Consider the following 19581-nt stretch of genomic DNA (forward strand, 5'->3'; position numbering starts at 1 on the left):
TGCGCAATCACTGAATAACTACAAAAAAATTAAAATTCCAGGATTCCTGGGCAATATAAGAGTGCATTCTGCTCAGAAGTAATCCACGTTGAGTTCAGCTGATTTGCTCCCAGGTAAGTGGGTGGCGCTGTGGGTTAAACCTCAGTGCCTAGGACTTGCCGATCGCATGGTCGGCGGTTCGAATCCCCGCGGCGGGGTGTGCTCCCGTTGCTCGGTCCCAGCGCCTGCCAACCTAGCAGTTCGAAAGCACCCCCGGGTGCAAGTAGATAAATAGGGACCGCTTACTAGCAGGAAGGTAAATGGAGTTTCCGTGTGCGGCTCTGGCTCGCCAGAGCAGCTTCGTCACGCTGGCCACGTGACCCGGAAGTGTCTGCGGACAGCGCTGGCTCCCGGCCTTTAGAGTGAGATGAGCACACAACCCCAGAGTCTGTCAAGACTGGCCCGTACGGGCAGGGGTACCTTTACCTTTAAGCATTTATAGGATTGCAACCTAAAAACCCACCTTTCCGGGAAGTTTTTGGAACAACCTGCTAGTCCCAATATGGTACAGTGGTACCTTGGTTTATGAACTTAATCCATTCCAGAAGTCCGTTCTTAAACCAAAGTGTTCTTAAACCAAGGAATGCTATTCCATAGCAGAATTTACAAATGGAACACACTGAACAGGAAGCAGAACCATAGCTGTCAACTTTCAGATTTGAAAATAAGGGATCAGCAGCCTCCCCTGTCCCGGGGACAGTCTATGGGATATGTAACAATCCGGGATAGCAGCGGGAAGCGGCGCTGGAATAAGGGAATTTCCCGCAAAAAAAGAGAAGGTTGACAGCTATGAGCAGAACGTGTTCTGTTTCCAAGGCAAAGTTCACAAACCAAAACACCTACTTCTGGGTTTGCAGCGTTCTTAATCCAAGTTGTTCATAAACTAAGATGTTCTTAAACAAAGGTACCACTGTGTTGCAAATAAGCCAACATGAAATTGCCACCTCTCCTTCCTTCCCCTTCTCTTGATTTTCGCTCTCTTTTATTTTGACTCATGAGCTTCCAAGCGACATGCAGCCCACCAGCCAAGGAGCTTGCCAGGGGATACCTTCACTAAATCACTGCAATAGTCCAAGGCCCAAGTGGGGTGGGGAGCTTTTCTGAAAACATCAAAATAGGCCACTTGTTGCCCCTCGAGGGCTAGTCAGTCTTGCTGGGAACTCTCCAGGGACTCCTTGTCCGTGTTCTTGTGGGGCGAGGAGCCACCTCTAAGCTCAGGTCCTGCTCTAAGAAAATACTGCCCCACTCTGAGTCCTGAGAAGGCCCAGACTTACCTGTTCTGGTAACTGTAGTAGGCGGCATCCCGGGGAATAGTACACAGCTGCTTCCCATAACAGCACAAGGTCTGGGGAGAAAATTCGTACTGAAAAAGAAGAAAAGCCAGAGAGAACAGATGACTATATGCAACAACTACAGGCACACGTTTGTGTGGCACAAATTTCTTCTACAGCAGAGGCAGCGCTTTTTTTTTTTTAGCTTCAGCAGTTTATTGTTTTAATTCACTGTTCACTGTTGTTCTTTCCAAGAGGACAACCCCCTTCCCCTCAAAAAAACAGTCCTGTATGGAGCATAGCCAGCAACCACTGAATATTATGTGCCAATTGGAAAATAAAAATGGGTGTGTGCCTGTTTGAGCCCCTAGAACTGACGGGCGGCTGAAGAGCACGGCTGGACTGCATCTGGGAAGAGCAGAAAGGAGACACAGCCACACTGGGCTACACTCGCACTCATTAAAAGAGATAAATCCAGAAAGTTAGAAATTCACAGAAAACAGTAAGAGATTGAGCATAATGCAATGTCTAACTAAAATCTGTAGTATTAAAAAAACCAAGCCCTAACGGAGCATTATTCTTCTTTGTAGGAAGAACCACAATGATCTTAGGATTATTTAGTCAGTTAGCCAACATCTGCAGAGCAGCTCTTTGCAACGCTGTGCAGGCAGAATTTAGAAACTGTAAAACAGCATGCAAGCCATAGACACTTTTAAAAAGTAATAGATATTTTAAGCAGAATGTTCTGTGTTCTGACCTTTATGTATGAATTAAAAATACTTAGTGTTAGCTGCTGGCTCACTTTATTACAGATAGCAGACAATTGCAACATTCTTCATCATATTTGCAGAGCACAATGCCTTAAAACATTTGTTCTCAAGATTTGCACCCCAAATTTAATAACCAAATGCTCAGGGCAGGAAGGTTCACACACGGATCTCCCTGAGAAGGATCCATGTGTGCCAAAAACATAACAGTGGCTCATCTTTTTAAAAATTCAAGAGCACTTTTTAGGAAGAATTAAAAAAGCCTGGCTACCACTAGATCAGACCAAAGTGGGTCCCTCTGGTCTCACACCCCATTTTTCACAGTGACCAACGTGGCACAGCTGGGAAGTCTGCAAGCAGAGCATGTGATCACAAGCCCTTCCTTCTGCTGCTGCTCAGCCCCATTCTGAGGGAAGCATGCAGCCCCTGTTGCGAGGAACCACAAAAGAAGCCCTCGCACAATTTTACTAGTTGTAGAGCATGATGTGCTGCGCATATGAAGTCAATCTAGTTCTCATCAAATTGTAGCAAGTGGAACACACACCTGCGCATGTATCTGAGTCAAGTTTTTAAGTATAAGAATCTGTCAAAATTCAACACAGATATTTTGAAAATAAAGACCTGCTGGTCCTACTCAGAGCAGATCCACTGAAATTAATATGGTTAACTTGGGTCCACTAATTTCAGGGGGTAATTATGCCTAAAAATGGATACAACCTCTTTTAAATGACATTTAAAGTAAATCTCATAAAATCAGCTTCTCAAAGAGAAGGTTCTGATAAATGCACATATTCACACTGTGAATATGAAACACACAGGTTTTGTATGTTCAAAGACCATAGCTGTGAAGAAACCATGAATACCTTGCGTCCACAACAGTATCCCAAGGACTGCATAACAGGGTCGATTTCTTGTTCAAAGACCTCGGCCAGCTTAGTGCAAAATTTATAGACTCGTGACGTCTTGCGATTATAAAGCCAGGCATTATTGAACATTAGCCAGACATCATCCACGTACTGCCAGGGCTCTTGATACTGCCCTGTGTCCAACTTGCGCTTAATGGTGGAAAGATCCATGGGGTTCTTCACGATGTCAAAATAGTCCTGCAAATTAGAAAAAAGAAGGAACACGGTGTCAGCTGGGCATTCAAATCCAAAGTTTCCAAAAGTAGCAATTTTTATTGATGGGAGAGCAACCCATCATAACAGCAACCTCCTCAGGAGACTGTGTCGCGTAATGGTTAGAGTGCCTGGGAGACTTGGGTTGAAATCCCCACCCTGCCAGATCTTGCTCTTAGGGACCCTGCGTCTTGACCAGTCTGATGCACCTGAAATTAGGGTGCTGTCACAGGTGGATGTTGCTTGCAAAAATCACACATGGTCAGGGTTTAGAGAGAATCGGGCTGAACTGCCATCTGGGTGGGATGACAACACCCCCCTCTGGATTCCTACAGCTCTGAATAAACAGATGCCCAAAGCTCCGTTAGCAACAGCAGCCATTAAGCAGCTCAAGACGTCACACACACTGAAGCCAACTGTCCCAACCTCTGAGCAGTGCTACACAAAATCATGACCTTGACAGAAAGGTACAGTGAACCTTGAAAACAGTCCTCACTTGAAAGAAATGCTTAACAGTGGAAAATCCTGTCTTGCCTTCAAATTTCCTATATTTGTCTACTCAGAGACAGACCTGGAAGAAGACTTTGGCTGTATGGCAGACTAATAAACTATGCGCTTGGCTCTGGGAGCTACAGGACTTCCTGGGCATCAAGGCCACAGGGACTACTTTAGAACCTAAATCCAAAAGAATTGCCACCAGTCAAAGGACTGCCCAACGGTGAAAATTACACACAACTGCCTACCTGACAAGCCCACACCCTGCGAGAGACAGCTGTGACTTGCTTGCAAAACACTCTGCTGCTCAACTGGCTTCAATCCAATCTGCCTGAGATTGTTTCTTAGCTACGGTGCCAAGACTGACCCGCTGGTTCCTGGGAAGGCCCAGGGACACCCGGCCCACCTTCTCACTTACCGGAATCCCCAGGAGTTGAGGGTCCACGGGCTGCCGGAAGGGCAAGGACTCTGGGTCCTGGCGATACAAAGCTTCCAGGGTGGGCATGAGGGCCTGGCGCAGCTCTTCAGGCTTAAAGACTGTTGAAAATATCCAAATGAGTTAACGTAAATAAAACCACAGTCTATCCACAGTCATCTCATTCATGAAATAAGCAATATTTCGTCATCAAATTGTAAATAGCTGGTGGAATTCAGTCTATAAGATGTGGCAACGGCTGCTCAGGGCGCTGTGTTTTTATGCAGGGAGTCGCTCTGGGATCGGTGGGCGAAGGGAGGTATACAAATTTAAAGAACAGCAACAACAACTAGAAGACTTGGGCCACTTCACAGGGAAAAAAGAAGTGGCTTTAACTGTGACAGGTAAAAAGGAAGGCTCTCCCTATTCAGAGACAGAATGCCTTTGTTCAGGAGAGGCTGAGGGACAGCAAGTCGCCGTCGCTCCCATCACCCCCTGCTTGTGAAGCTGCCTGGCCACTGCAGGAGCCCAACTGAGCAAGATGCTTCTTATCTTCCTACTTTAATTTAAGAAGATGGGGACAACATTAACATGGAGCACAAGCTAGTGGCAGACAGACGTACTTGAGGGCTACACAGATGTAGACTTACTCTTTTTCCTTGGCTGAGATGGTGACGTGGACTGGGAGGCGGCACCGTTACTGCCCCCGTCCTCCTCCTCTTTGATCTCAGGCTTCTTCCCTTCTATCTCCATGGGCTCCTGCTTGATCTCCACCCCATTTGTTTCTTCTTTGGTTTGCGTGGGGCCTGGAACGTCCTCCTCCACCTGAAAAGCACATGGCACAGTGAGGAGTCACAACCTCCACAGCCACCCAGGTCAGCTTCCCCAGCAAAGCAAGAGAGAAGGGAATATTTAACATGTTCATATCCATCCATCCATCCCATATTCTGGATGATTTCCCTTCCCTGTGAATTCTCCTCCTAGTTTACCAGGCAGTGGGTGTTCTCTGCTCTACCCCACAAAGGGCAGGCTTTATTTCCCTACCGCTCCCTCCTGAAAGCTAGAAATTGCTGTCTAATCCCGGAATGGGGAACCACCAGATGTTTCTGGGCTAGAATTCTCATAAACTACAGGTTATACTGGAGTTAAGAAGCCCAACAATATCTGGTGGGCACCAAACTCCTCCTCCCTGTGTCCCTGAACAGCACAGACTGACCACGACTATCCCTTGGGCCATTGCTTACCTCCAATTTTGGATCTAGTTGAGCTTCACCACATTCCGACTCTGCTTTTTCCACCTTCCCTTCTTGCTTAATCTCTTGCGTTTGGGTCTCCGGCCCCAGCTGCTGAGCATTCACGTCGGTACTGGCGGCAGAGCCTGGCGTGGGCACCCTGTTGTCGATGCTTGCTGCTGCTTGGGATAGCTGGGGTGGGGAGGAGGGGGGAAAGACACTGAACACACGGAAACCAGCCTTGTGCCCCGGTGCAGAACTCCCAAAAAAGAGGTCAGGTCAGATGACAGGGACATCACCAACGGCACCCAGCATGTCACCTGAAAGGCTATCCTTTCATGGAAGATGGAACCAGCTTGTTTTCTGCTGCTCCAGAGGGCAAGATCCGAACAGACTGAGTCAAATTACAAGGAAGGAGATTCTGACTAAACACCAGGAAGACCTTTCTGACAGGAAGAGCCATTCGAGAGTGGAAGAGACAGTGGGATCACCTTCCTTGGAGGTTCTTAAGCAGAGGTTGGATGGCCATCAGTCATGGAGGCTGAAGCTGAGATTCCTGCATCGCAGGGCGTTGGACTAGATGACTCCAGGGGTCCCATCCATTTAGTTTACCCCTGCCTAGAATTCACATCTGATAACAAGAGGCCTAACAGGATGTGACAGCGTAACCGTCAGGGAATCATCCACCTCCTAAGCTGCTTCTTGTAAGCTGCCCTGATAATTTATTTGAGGGGTGGTGTAGAAATCTAAACAGTAAATAACTGTTAATAGTCTAAAATGGGGAATACTCAAGAACCGTCTCCCACAGCATGGTTGCAAATACAGTGGTACCTCGGGTTACAGACGCTTCAGGTTACAGACTCCGCCAACCCAGAAATAGTACCTCAGGTTAAGAACTTTGCTTCAGGATGTGAATAGAAATTGCGTGGCGGCAGCGGGAGGCCCCATTAGCTACAGTGGTACCTCAGGTTAAGAACAGTTTCAGGTTAAGAACGGACCCCCAGAACGAATTAAGTTCTTAACCAGAGAAAGCCTTCAAAAATATCCTAGGATCAATTATTTATGTTCTGGAAGCCTCCATGCTGGAGCATTGCAATGCATTATACCTGAGGCTGCCCTGGAAAATATTCTGCGGATAGAACAAGCTGTGAGAGCGCAGAGACCAAGAGCTGGGAACATTTGCCAAAATGTCTGGCTCCTGATCCATTTCCAAGCTCAGCCCAAAAAGGGTTGTGCATTTGCTGTGCTCAGGGAACAGAATCTCCTCTCTCTCTGCCCCTGCCACCCCCATATCTGCTCTGGAGGTACCCCAAGCCCTCTGGAGCAGATTTAGTGGGGTGCAGGGGTGGGGACCTCTGCTGTGCAGATACTTTTGGGAGCACAATGATTTTGCTGGATCAACCCTGCACAGCTTAAAAGTCTGGTGGAGAGGCTACTCTCTGGTGACTCCATTCTTCAGAGATAGTCAGTAACAAGCAGGAAAATGATATTTTAAGTGGTGGTGTTCTAAATATGAAATACTTCTCACAAAGATAGCTTCCCTGACATTAACATCATTCTGGCGCCTGGCTTTTATTTTTCATGCTCTAGTCCAGGCTTCCTCAAACTCGGCCCTCGAGGTGTTTTGAGACTACAATCCCCATCACCCCTGACCACTGGTCCTACTAGCTAGGGATCATGGGAGTTGTAGGCCAAAAACATCTGGAGGGCTGAGTTTGAGGAAGCTGCTCTAGTTTATGGTTTTCCATTTGCTCTTTGCTTGCTATCTGATATTATAATCAGTGGTGATTTTTAGTTGTATTTTGGATTGTTCCTTCCCGCCCTCACCACTTTGCTTTATATTCCAATAGCCATCTCAAGCCTAGCTTTGCTCAGGAATTTTAAGAAACAAACAAAGCAAGCCAGTGATTTTAAAGGGCTGAGTCTGCTGTATTAATTTGGAATGGCACCCAACTGCATCCAAACAATCAAAAAGCTGCTCCTTGACCTCAGCAACCACCCCTCAAAGTTTGGTTGCGATATCTTAAGAGGGATCCAAATGCACAGCAAACAAACAACTTCTCAACAGACCCAGCAGTCTGCGAGCTGCCCTGGGAAAGGTTTTCAGAGGACAGGATACTGGTATTAAATATTAACGTCTTAAATATTAACATTTATTGCAGCAAAAGCTTTCATTGCCTGGAGCCCACTTTGTCAGAGGCACGAAGAGCACCCTCAGCTGGCAGATCTATGCGCTTACTGGTCAGGAGAGGGAAGCTCGGGGCCAGAGGTGGGATTCTGACATTCCTCTGCTCTGCACACAAGAGCAGTAGGGACTCTCCTCAAGTGCTGCAGCCCTTTCCATACCCTCCTCCTAGCTATGACAGGCTAATGCAGGCATCCCCAACTCCCATCATCCCCAGCTAACAGGACCAGTGGTCAGGGATAATGGGAGTTGTAGTCTGGAGGGCCGAGTTTGGGGATGCCTGGGCTAATGTAACACCTGGAGTGGGAAAACGCACCTTGGGCTTGATTGAGTCCTTAATGAATAAACTCAAAACTTGCGGGCAATTTCTATTTCAGCACTAGAATTTGGCTTGCCTTCCAATCTCGGCCATCTTTGCCTTCTGGCAAGTGCTTCCCAGAGTTACAAGCATGGAAGCAAGAGCAGAACGTTGCAAGTTCTGCGGCTGCCTCCATGCCAACGCTCCTGCCCTGACAGAACACCATCCCTTCTTCAAGCTCACCCAAGCAACCCTTCCTTGAAAATGCCCAACGAAAGTGGTCCCCCCATGTCCCAAGGCTGCTTCTTGCAATTCTCAGACTCCACTGGGGCATGCAGCTTCCCCAGCCAACCCTAACATTGTGCTCTCTAAGCGCACACATCCAGTTCCTCCTCAACGGAGTCTTTTCCTCCCAGGAGTTGTCTCCACTATCTTTGGGCTCATTCTGAAGTCCCTTCCGGCCCCCCCCCCTAGTCAGGCTGGCTCAGTTTCCTAAGGGCCTCCTGATGTCACAATGACGGCGGGTGACCCATTTTGGCCCAAGATTAAGGCTGGCGGGGGAAGCCCATCAGGCGAGATGGAACTTGCAAAGCGCTCAATACGGGGCTCTGCAGCTGCCCCTGCTCAGCTGATACTTTGCCTACAATTCCCCCTCCCACCCCGCTCTCTAGTCAGCCACAGCTTTACCTGTCCCCCCTTGTAGGCGGGTGGGCTCATGTCTTCTTGGCCACAATGGCCTGGTGGGGCCTCCTGAGGCCCTCAGGCCTGAGGTTCCTCACTGCTGACCTACATGAAAACAACTAGTCTTGGCCTCCTCCTCAGAGCTTGCTTTACCTCTTCACCCAGTGCTGCCTGCTGAGGTGCTGTGGCCTTTCCCCTTATACAAACACAATTATTACATCAACACCAACATTAACATCTCCTGAAGGTACAAAAATACGGGGCTGCCCTTTGCTGAGAGCACACCAACTGGTGAAAGGCTGGGAAATGATTGTGTCACAGTAAGAGCTGCACTCTGCCAGCGTCAAAGGAAGAGCAGCCTGAGCGGAACATGTGAACAAGACATGCTCTTCCGCCCATCTTCAACGTCGGAAGGCTTAAAAGACTTGAGCAGTCTCCTGAGCAGGCAGGCAGGCTTACCTTCCCAGGTGGGAGAGACACTTCTGCTCTTCAACCCTCACTCTAAGCATTAGGAGAACTTGGCTGGCTGGCTGCCAGACCATGTGCTATTGAAACATCTGGGCTGCGAACCAGCACCTGGTGAGAACCTGCATCTCTCCAGATGTTGTTAGGCTACAACCCCTGTCCTCCCTGACCATTTGGCCTCCACATCTGAAGGGCCCAGGTTCTCCAGCCCATCCTAGGATCTTCTCTTCTTTTTGCTCTTCTTCTGATCCTCTTAGATGGAATCTGGATTGCAAGCAACTTGGGAACAGGAGCCCTGATCTCCTTCGGGTTTTTTGTTTTGCTTCTGAAACTACGCACAATGCTTCTAGAGAAGGCAGAGCTTCTAGAGAAATCCTAGTTCAGTGGGAGAGACAAAAGACTCCCGGTTCTGCCCCTGACTGAGAGATTCTGCTTGTTGCAGCACTGAGTGAGGTGGACCAGGTGCCTGTCTCGGGGTAAGGCAGCCTCCTATGCTGCTCCGGCTGGATGACAGGCAACGAAGGTGCCCTGTACTCTGGGGTGCTGCACAGTGGCTGCGAGAGCACCGCTGCCATTCATGACAGAGTGCTTGCTCCCTGGCGCAAATGCTGGACCCAGTAATGCAAAAAGGCCAAATACTCACCGGAGTGCCAGGGGCCTGGGCAGACATTGGCTGCTGCTGCTGCTGCTGCGGAAGCTGCGGGGTTGGCACGGGTGGGGGCTGCACTGGGGTCTGAGGCTGCGGTGGGATCTGCGACTGGGCTGCGGCTTGCCCCGAAGGCGTGCTCTGCACCTGCGTAGCATTGGGGACGGAGCCGGCTGCTGGAGTGGGCGCCTGTCCCGCCGCGGAGACCGGTGTGGACGGCTGGGCAGGCACTGCAGGCTGTGGAGGCGTCATCCCTGGCGGGGTCTGGTGCTGGACCGGCGGCATGCCAGCCGCCACGCTGGACAAGAGAGGAGCCGCAGGCTGGTGAAGGGGTGGCTGGGTCACGGGAGGACACGAGAGCTGCTGGCTGCTTTGTGGTCCCAGCATATCCACGGAGTTGGGAAGAGCAGCTCCAGGAACCTGCCCCTGCCAGAGGGAGACACTGTGAGTGCTGCATTCAAAAACCCCTGTGCAAAAGTGGGCAACACAAGCGGACCAAGCGCCAGTCTGGCTGCGTCCCTCTGCCACACTGTTTCCCCAATATCACATGGGGCAGAAAGTACGCTTTTTGGGTAGGCAGGTGAGCCAGCCACTGTGAGTTGTGCATTAGGTAAGCTCAGTAGACAACTCCTGAGATGATCTAGGTTAGAATTTAATCATGAAGTCTGGGAAGCAAGTGGCTTGTGATCCATGTCAGAGTCATGGCTGGGCTTGAGAGCTGAGCTCCTACACCTCTGTCACAAGATGGCATTGCTGAGGTTCTTGTGCATACAAATCTTCACAGCAGGCCCACAGCGACACAGTGCCTTGACTCTGACATCCAGGGAGATGGTGGAAGCCACAGAAATACCAAGGTGCAGACACAAATATCTGAAGCGAGAGAATGGTCCTCACCGTTTTGATGAAAACCTGGAATTCCACATTATGCCAGGGCGAGTAAAATGAAGCAAGCCATGAGCCGTACCTGTGCCACTCCTGGCTGTGCCGCTGCTGGCCCCAAAGCAACGCTGTTGACATTCAAAGCTCCACTGGAAGCAGAAAACTGGTTCTGTGGCAGGAAGGGGCTTGGGGTGGAGGCCTGACCCATCAGGCTGTTGGAATGAGCTGCTATCAGGTTCTGGGACTGAGGCATCCGGGAGGGAGACAGCGCCATCTGCAAACAAAGCAGCCCTGCGCATTAAGGGTCTGGCCCACAAGGGAGTTAGGTGCTCACTGAATCCGTTTCAGAAGAGAGGGGAAACAGGCACCAGGCAGCTCTGAGCTGAATGTGCTTGCCAGTTGCAGTCTCTTCTTCCCTCCCGCCAGGCTGCCCTCTAACATCTTCTCTACACTGAATCATCCAATGTATTTATTTGATTTCTACTTCTAACTGAAACAGAAAATTGCCCTAATGTCTAATTTAGAAAGCTGACATGTATTTTAACCTGGTTTTCAGCTTATCATTGATTTTAATTATTTTTTAAGGTAAAGGTAAAGGGACCCCTGAACATTAGGTCCAGTAGTGACCGACTCTGGGGTTGCGGCGCTCATCTCGCTTTACTGGCCAAGGGAGCCGGTGTACAGCTTCCGGGTCGTGTGGCTAGCATGACTAAGCCGCTTTTGGCGAAGCAGAGCAGCGCATGGAAATGCCGTTTACCTTCCCGCCAGAGCGGTACCTATTTATCTACTTGCACTTTGACGTGCTTTCAAACTGCTAGGTTGGCAGGAGCAGGGACTGAGCAACGGGAGCTCACCCCGTCATGGGGATTCAAACCGCCGACCTTCTGATTGGCAAATCCTAGGCTCTGTGGTTTAACCCACAGCACCACCCGCGTCCCAATTATTTTTTAAACGTTATAAACACCACACCATTCTTTTATTGTTTTTGTGAATTGCTTTGAGGGTTGTTGTTTTTTTTAAAAAAAACAATCAAGTGGTACAGTAGACCCACAACTTACAGATTTGCAGAGGTGGTGGGGAAATAAGTAAGTAAATGGAGAATTGGGGGGGGGGGGGGAGTTGGAAGGGCGCCCAAAAGATATTGCAGGATCCACCCACAGCCTTCCAGAGGCCTCACAAAGCCTTCTGAAAGCTCAGTAAGGTAAAGGAAAAGGTACCCCTGCCCGTACGGGCCAGTCTTGACAGACTCTAGGGTTGTGCGCCCATCTCACTCAAGAGGCCGGGGGCCAGCGCTGTCCGGAGACACTTCCGGGTCACGTGGCCAGCGTGACATCGCTGCTCTGGCGAGCCAGAGCCGCACACGGAAACGCCGTTTACCTTCCCGCTAGTAAGCGGTCCCTATTTATCTACTTGCACCCGGGAGTGCTTTCGAACTGCTAGGTTGGCAGGCGCTGGGACCGAACAGCGGGAGCGCACCCTGCCACGGGGATTCGAACCGCCGACCTTTTGATCGGCAAGCCCTAGGCGCTGAGGCTTTTACCCACAGCGCCACCCGCGTCCCCGAAAGCTCAGTAAAGGAGGGGTCAAATGGAGAGCTGGTTCCGGGGGGGCCTTCCTGAATTTGCGTGCAGACCCCTGGAACACAACCCCCATGTAAGTTGCAGGCCTGCTGTACATACATTTTATGAAATAAAATAAAGTGACTGAATTAATCCAAAACTGAATGATGCAATACCGGAAAGGACCTGAGGTAACCAGCATATGAGTTTATTTCTCTTAACGTTTTAAATAGCCAGGAAGAAAAGGAAGAAAGAGAGAGCTACAAACCGTGGAAATGGATCCCATGTTGTTCATCTGGACCGGATGGTTCATCGGAGGGGTGGTGCGGGGTCCTATCGATGCCTGGGACATTTGGACATTCCCTATGGACATGGGGTTAAACTGATTCACTCCTGCAAAATGCACCCCCAGAAGAGCCCATTAGGAGCGAGTCCCCCAAGTGCGGATCGACACACAGCTCAGCCCACCACGTTCCTGCCAGCAAGTCAAGCCTGGCCTGCAGGGCAGCTGAGCAGAGGAGACCTAACCCCTCTCTCTTTGCAGTGACTGTGAAGGAAACCCACAGAAGTCAAGATGCAGCCAGAAGACACTTAGCAGAGGGACTAAAGACAGAGCGCTCTAAATGTGGAGAGCTCTCTTTCCAACAGCCCCCTAATTCTCCAGCACACCTTTTCTGATTCTGTTTAAAGGGCAGCACAGGGACATTTGGCGTCCCATTGTCTTGTTATTGAGCGATGCCTGGGCACTGAGGGGAGGAGCCGCTACTGTCAGCAGACACTGTTCTTCACGCAAGTCTTAGTGGTCTTCCCCACATGGGATCTGTCCTGCGCAAGTCTAGCCACAGACATTCCCAGCACTCAGAGCACAAGCCACCCCCCCCAACAGCTGGCACCAGGAGCTTCCTGTTCCTCCACCCCCTCTACCACTCCCAGCAGCTGGGCTATCCAGAAGTGCCATGCGGAGACAGGATCTGTGTTTAAAAAATGCAACTGAATGGAACCATGTTGAAGTTTGGGGAAAGGAAAATGGAAAGCTAAGGGTTGTGAAAAATACAATAATAATAATAAAAAATCTTTCGCTCCATAAGACGCACCTAGTTTTTTGAGGCGGAAAGCAAGAAAAAAAATATTCTGCGCAGAGCATGTAAGCAGTTCTCGCTTTTCTTGCTTTAAACCCATCCGTCCCTCCTCCCGCTTCGCTGAGAAGCCAGCAGAGCAAGCCGCGCAGCTCTCGCTGAAGCCAGCAGAGCAAGAGTGATAGCTGCACAGCGCCTCTTCTTCTGGTTGCCCAGCAAAGCGGGATGAGGGACGAAAGGGAGCACTGAGCAGAGCCTGGAAGTGGCTCTTGCTGGCTTTTCCAGGAGGTGTGGGAAGGGACAGAGGGCAGCCCATCGGTCCCTTTCCCCACCTCGCGGAAAAGCCCTAAATGCATAAAGCTCTTTAAAGGGAGCCCTAAATGCATAAAGCTCTTTAAAGGGACTGCCTGCATTCACTCCATAAGACAAGCACACATTTCCCCTTACTTTTTAGGAGTGGAAAAGTGCGTCCTATGGAGCGAAAAATACGGTACATGCACCATTCCCTTTGGATAAAAGGAAGTGGAGCTGAGAGGGAGCCAGTGTCACTGAAAAGGTACCTTACCCCCTCTCTACGTGGCATCTGGAGCACCCTGCAGTTATGTCAGGAAAGCTGGCTGGCTTTACTATGGGCTTTGAGTGGCGAGGGTAACGCACACAACAGATTAGTGAGGGGCATCTGGGAATAGGTGCATTCTCCCCAGGACTGCTACCAAGTTGCACTCAGGGACCCCCTGGTTCGCTCTGGGTTGGGGGAAGTAGAGCTCAAGAAAGCCAAGCTTTTCGTATCCGCCTCAATGGCTGTGCCCCCTCCCCCGTGGCATGCTCTCAGTCTACTCCCTTGGAACAAAGGCTCAGGTGAAAGTGTGGCACAGAGGAGGCAGGATACAACCCCCCACCCCACCCCCAATAGGAGACTCGCAAGAGTGAGGCTAAGGAAAGGAGCAGGTTAGTGCAAGTTGAATACCTTGAGACCCCTGCATGCGGCTCAGAGGCACATTCGGCATGGACAGAGGCCCATCTGCAAGAGGACAAAAGCGGCACGGTCAGTTCTTCCTTCGCGGCTTCATTCAGCACAATCTTCACTTAGCAGACAAATCAAAATGCTAGAAATCAAACTGACAGGGCTGCAAGCTTCAAATAATGTGTAGATTAAAACCTCAATTAAATAGAAAGCCACCCTGGTTAATTAGGCATAAAGGTTTTTTAAAAAAAACAAACAAACACTATTTTTAATATCAGAGCCTATCAAAACTACAGCTGACAGGCCCCATCTGAGAACCGGCCTTCCCCTTTCATTCTAATGCCTCTTCCAAGATGGTGCAACAGACACATATGCCAATTGAAATGATTAAATCTCACTGGGCAATCAACTCAGGGGTCTTTAATCAACAAACAGCCCTACAACGGGACTCCAAGTGAGCTTTGGGGTTGTAACTGTCTTCTGAGGCCACCAACCAGGGTGTCCTCCTTACCTGCCTGGTGTGGAGCGGGGCCGCTGTTTTACAGCAGCATGGGCTTACTAGCTGGGGTGTGTGTCTGTGTGTGTGGTTCCGGAAGGATGTGAGAGAAGACAGTTGCTCCTCTCCAAGGAAAGTAACCTCTGGGGTGCTGCAGAGTTCAGTCCTGTCTCCTGCACTGCTGAACATCTACATGAAACTGCTGGGGGAAGTCTCTGGATGTTGATGGCACCTAGTTAATTCTCCTTTTCCTCAGTGATGGGTTTCCCAAATGTTGTCTGAAGTTAGTAATGGGGTTTATGCTAAACCAGGTCCATCCATGTAAGAGGGGATGGTCAGGGTTTGAGCTAGTGAGCTGCTTCTGCTCACACTGCCCTCTGAAGGGAGACGTCTTCATTTTGGCCATGCTCTCTCTGGGGCTGCTGCCCCCCAGAGACCTAGATAGAATTCTCACATTTTGGCTGGTGCACCAAAGGCATTCTCTCCTTGGCAGACGGGAACCTGTCACTGCCACACCTTCCACAGCATCTCAGCTGAACTGCTGTAATGCACGGGGGGCGGGGGGGGGGGCAGCGTACCTTATGGCAGCTCAGAATGGCAAAAAAACCCCAACCTATTGCGAGAATCTACAAGTATGGAAGACAATGCCAGTCCTGCAAGAAGTTCACTGGCTAACAGTTTGCATCCTGGTCAATTCAACATGCTGCTTTTGATCTTGACAACAAACCACCCTAAATTCAGGCCCTCTCAAAGAGCACCTTTTCCAGATATCATCCTTCACAGAAGCTACCTGGACATCTGCAAGGAGCAGGGCCTTTTCATTTGTGGCACCTTCTTTTCAGACTGTTAGAAGGCAGGAAAGTACTTTTGCCTGGGAGGGCTTTTGGGCTCTAGGGGATGCAAGCACGCTGCTGCTCAACGTGGCTTTATAAAGATAGTATTTTCCCTTCTGGGGTGATTTTATTCAAGACTGCTTTTTCTTTGTGTGTTCTTATGGTAACCCACTTTCTGTGCCTCGTGAAAGGCTGAATGGTGCGCCACAGATATAGAAGCTGACCCAGACTTCCTTGCCCCACTTGTCCATTCCTTTGGGGAGTACTTACTGGGAGGTCTCACAGGCTGGGCTTGTCCCACAGCTGCCGCCACCTGTGGAATGCCAGGAGGCTGAGTCCCGGGAGCCTGTAAGGCTGGCGGATTACCCAAGATCCCTTGCTTATGTAAACGAGACCTCCGCTTCTCTTCTAGCTCCTTTTGTATTTTATATATTTTCTCTGCCAATAAATGGTAATATTCATCCTAGAAGGGGGAAAATGTTAGGATTAGGTTTTAGAATATATTAGAAAAAAGCAGCAAGGATGACTGATTAACACTGGCTTAAATTTTATTTTGCATGAAATGTGATCTGAAGAGTTCTCCTTCATAACTTGTGTTTTAGGAATCTGAGCGCTATGCTGTGAAGACCAAGACACTTCCTGGAACGTGACCAAAAAGTAGACTCTTTGACAAAAGGAACAATGGCTAAGTTGGCAATAACAAGGCCAGAGCCAGTCCCGCTTCTGTCAATTTATGAAGGCTATCCCTAGTAAGATTACAGTATTTTCTTTAACCAGTTGATCTTCCTGCCTATGGACAGGAAGACTTCTAGGCACTCATTGGTTTGTTGAACAAAGGAGGCACAGCACTCAAGGTTTCAGGAATTATATAATAATCCCAGGCTGTTTCAGAGCTGCTTGCTAGAAAGCAACACAACCTGCAATGGAAGCATTGGCATGCCTTGCAGTGGAGGAACACAGTCAAAAGGAGCCACTTTCAGCCAAGCTCTTGTCTGGTACAGAACCTACCCTACTGTTAGCTGATTCATACATATCCCCTTCTACTTTCCGAGCGTAAGCCACCAGATTCTCCATCCGGCGATCTTTCAGTGCTGCTGGGTCAGGAGTTGGGAAGATGGCTTGCACACTGCAGAAAGAAGAGACATAAATTCCATCACAAATGCTGCTGGAAGACCTGGGCAAACCTTACATTCCCCTATCTGCAAAACGATTTCAAAAGCCCCGTTTTCAGGTAATTGGGAGAGATTCAGTCTTCCCCTAGGATGGCATAATTGAAACTGATGATAGTTACACCCTGAGGGAAAATGTGGGTCTAGGGTTGGGTTGTTGAAAATAAAAATGTAAGTGGAAAGAATGGAGAATCTTCTTAAACCAGTTCTGACTGTAACCCTCCAACCCCTCCTGAAGCCTTCAGACCCATGAAACCCCCAAACGCCAAGGAGCGGGGCTGCAGCTCTGGCAAGACTCTCGCCCTGCCCCGCAGCAAGTCGGGTCCACCCACCGACACACTTACAGTTTGTGCACTAAGTGATTGCGCAGGTCCTGAGTGACATGCTCGTGCCAGGCTTTCCTCACCCCGGTGCTTGAAGGTGGTGCAGCTGTGGGCATCGAATTTGTGCCATCATTCATTAAGGAGCTAAAAGAAACGGCAGTGAGGGAAACTCTTGAAGCTCTCTGTTGCATTCCAGAAAAGTCTTGTTTTTAAGGCTAAGAAATTATCCAATAACTGACTACAACAGAGCAGGTAATGAAATTCAAGTGCAATTTTGCTTTTGAAGGGAAAATAGAAAACAAAGAACTGAGGAGTTACTTGGAAAAGGGGACTATGAAACAACTGTGAGAAAAAGTGTGACTAAGGACTAGTTATTTCTACAACTGAAAATAGAAATCATGTGTAAACACTCAACAACCCTTTAAAAACATTTCTTACTTTGCTGCCCCAAGTGAAGTCGGAAGCGCAGTTTCTGGGATCATGCTAGGTTGCTGGTCTGTTATTCCTCCAGCAGTCAGATTCATTTGATTAGTTCCTTTGGAATAAGATTATCCCTCGTTTAGTTCAGAGGAAATACCAGTCAATTCACACAATTAAATCACTGACATTTTTATATGTGCCATAGGATAGCTCAAGCAAGATCCTTAACTGTATAAATAGTGGTCCTACCACATTCACTATTTTAAATATATGTTTGTTGTTGTTTAGTCGTTTCTGACTCTACATGACCCCCTGGACCAGAGCATGCCAGGCACTCCTGTCTTCCACTGCCTCCTGCAGTTTGGTCATTTCCAAAGTTTGAGTATATACATTACACCTTTTCCCTTACAAGTCACCTCTCTCAGGACTTCCCAGTCCATCTCTCCTTGGCATTCTACTCAAACAGTATTCTGCTGCAGATCCTTTTCTTCCACCCTATTTCATCTCATTTATTTACCTTGTTGTTGTTAACTGCGGTTAACAGATTCACTATTCCCCCCCCCCCAGGTTCTACACCAGGAAGGATGAATCTGTGGCACAAGCGTGGGTGTCAAGGAGGACGAGAGAGAGAGAGAGAGAGCGCGCGCAAACACAAAGAAGGGGAGGCTCCACTTTTTTGCAGTTTGTGAATGAGGCTGCAGTTACTTTTGCTGTTGTATTTCTAGTAAGATTTGTACCCCCTTCCCCTCCTTGCCCCCCAAAGCAGTTAACATTCGTTTGAAACCCACCCCACCCCCCTCCTGCATGCGCCCGCACCTACCCAGTGCATTCATGGTTCTCATTTGCGGGTGAGCCTGGGGCTGGGCGGCTGGCTGGCCTTGCACTTGGGGCGGCAGGGGCGCCTGCTGGGACTGGTTGCCATAGGGCAGGCCAAGAGCTGCGTAGGCTCGCTGCATGGAACTGGGGTCAATGGGGTTCGGGTTGCTCAAAGAAGGAGTCGTTGCCTGTCCCGTGCCAGAGGCAATAGAATTCTGGATGCCACCAACTGGGGATCCCAGGAGTGCTGCAAAGGAGGAGGACAAAAGAAGCATGAAATGCTGTTGGACAGAGCAGAGGAACTGGCCAAGATGTTGTTGGATTTTTAAAACCTTGACTGAATGGCCCTCGTGCCCTGCCTTTCCTGTAAGAAGCTTGCGGCAGTGTACATGGTTCCCCACCCCCCTTATCCTCACAACAACCCTGGGGTGTAGGTGAGGATGAAATGGCAAGAGTCTTGAAATAACTCTGCCCTTTTACAGACTGGAGAGACCTGGGCCAATGATAAGAACCACACCCCACTGCCACACACGACTGAGGAGCAGGCGCATTAACTGACCCTTGCTCAGTTTGTGTTTCGATTGCTATAATTGTCATCCAAGACACCTGGCAACAAAGAGAGATCTTTCTAGGGATTCTTCTAGATGCTGTGAGTGGAATCCAACATAGTGGAAGTGGACTTGTGCAACAAGATCCCACCTTTCTCCTCAGTTCTGCAGTCTTACAAGCATGCCAAAACCATCTCTGGGGGGTGGAGTCCCTCAACCCTCCACAGCAGACTGTAAAGGGGTGCTGGGGGTGTTGAAGGCAGGGGGAGAGATCCCATCACACCTTCTCATGTAGAGACGGCATGAGAGACACCCTTACAGTTTTATGCATGATTATCTCAACTTGCTAGCGCAGGTTTGCGAACTAGCAAATCACAAAAATAATCAGAAGGGGAATTAGGCTGGCATTACATTTACACTGGGCTTCTTCAGGGCAGAATCTCCTAAGTATGTATTCCAAACCAGACTTTTCTGAACACTGGTGAATACGTACGTTGCTGGTTTCTCTTGTCACTGGCATTTTTCAATGGGAGACACACAGGACAATCGTGCCGCGTGCAATTCTTCCAGTGGGATATGATCTGACGTGACGATGCACAGTGGGCAACTAGGACAAGAGGAGAAACCATATGCAACATCTTTATAGTTTGAAGAATCTCAGTTCCACTCTGAGGTCACCTGTTTTCTCCAGTAAATGCTGCAGGAGCATTTGAAAGTTCACATCTATGAACAAGGAGCATTACTGGAAAAAGCAAAGCAGACGATGCAGCAGGAGAACATTCTACATTGGTGTAGAAACGGAACACTGACAGTGTCACCTACTAGACTAATGAAGATAAGGGGACACAAATAATTTCCTTATTCTATTTTATTGTTTTAAAAAGGC

At 49.1% G+C, this 19581-nt stretch overlaps 1 protein-coding gene across 4 annotated transcripts in view; it reads right to left on the reverse strand.

The window, feature by feature from the left end:
* Positions 1-19581, reverse strand: part of CREBBP (CREB binding lysine acetyltransferase) — a 62378-nt gene that overhangs the window by 19789 nt on the left and 23008 nt on the right. For 2 of the 4 annotated variants that reach the window (XM_083413922.1, XM_083413924.1), the window contains 15 exons: positions 19189-19302; positions 18152-18394; positions 17350-17446; positions 16933-17055; positions 16428-16545; positions 15690-15882; positions 14094-14147; positions 12319-12413; positions 10577-10765; positions 9610-10038; positions 5350-5529; positions 4756-4930; positions 4109-4227; positions 2941-3180; positions 1314-1402 (listed from right to left, as the gene is read on the reverse strand). In XM_083413922.1, the coding sequence (XP_083270048.1) occupies positions 1314-1402; positions 2941-3180; positions 4109-4227; positions 4756-4930; positions 5350-5529; positions 9610-10038; positions 10577-10765; positions 12319-12413; positions 14094-14147; positions 15690-15882; positions 16428-16545; positions 16933-17055; positions 17350-17446; positions 18152-18394; positions 19189-19302 (2458 nt within the window). Of the gene's footprint in view, positions 1-1313; positions 1403-2940; positions 3181-4108; positions 4228-4755; positions 4931-5349; positions 5530-9609; positions 10039-10576; positions 10766-12318; positions 12444-14093; positions 14148-15689; positions 15883-16427; positions 16546-16932; positions 17056-17349; positions 17447-18151; positions 18395-19188; positions 19303-19581 lie in introns of all 4 variants that reach the window. The other 2 variants (XM_083413921.1, XM_083413923.1) reach the window with 1 other exon arrangement.

The sequence above is a fragment of the Podarcis tiliguerta genome (assembly GCF_965153285.1).
Source record: "Podarcis tiliguerta genome assembly, chromosome: 14".
Lineage (NCBI taxonomy): Eukaryota > Metazoa > Chordata > Lepidosauria > Squamata > Lacertidae > Podarcis > Podarcis tiliguerta.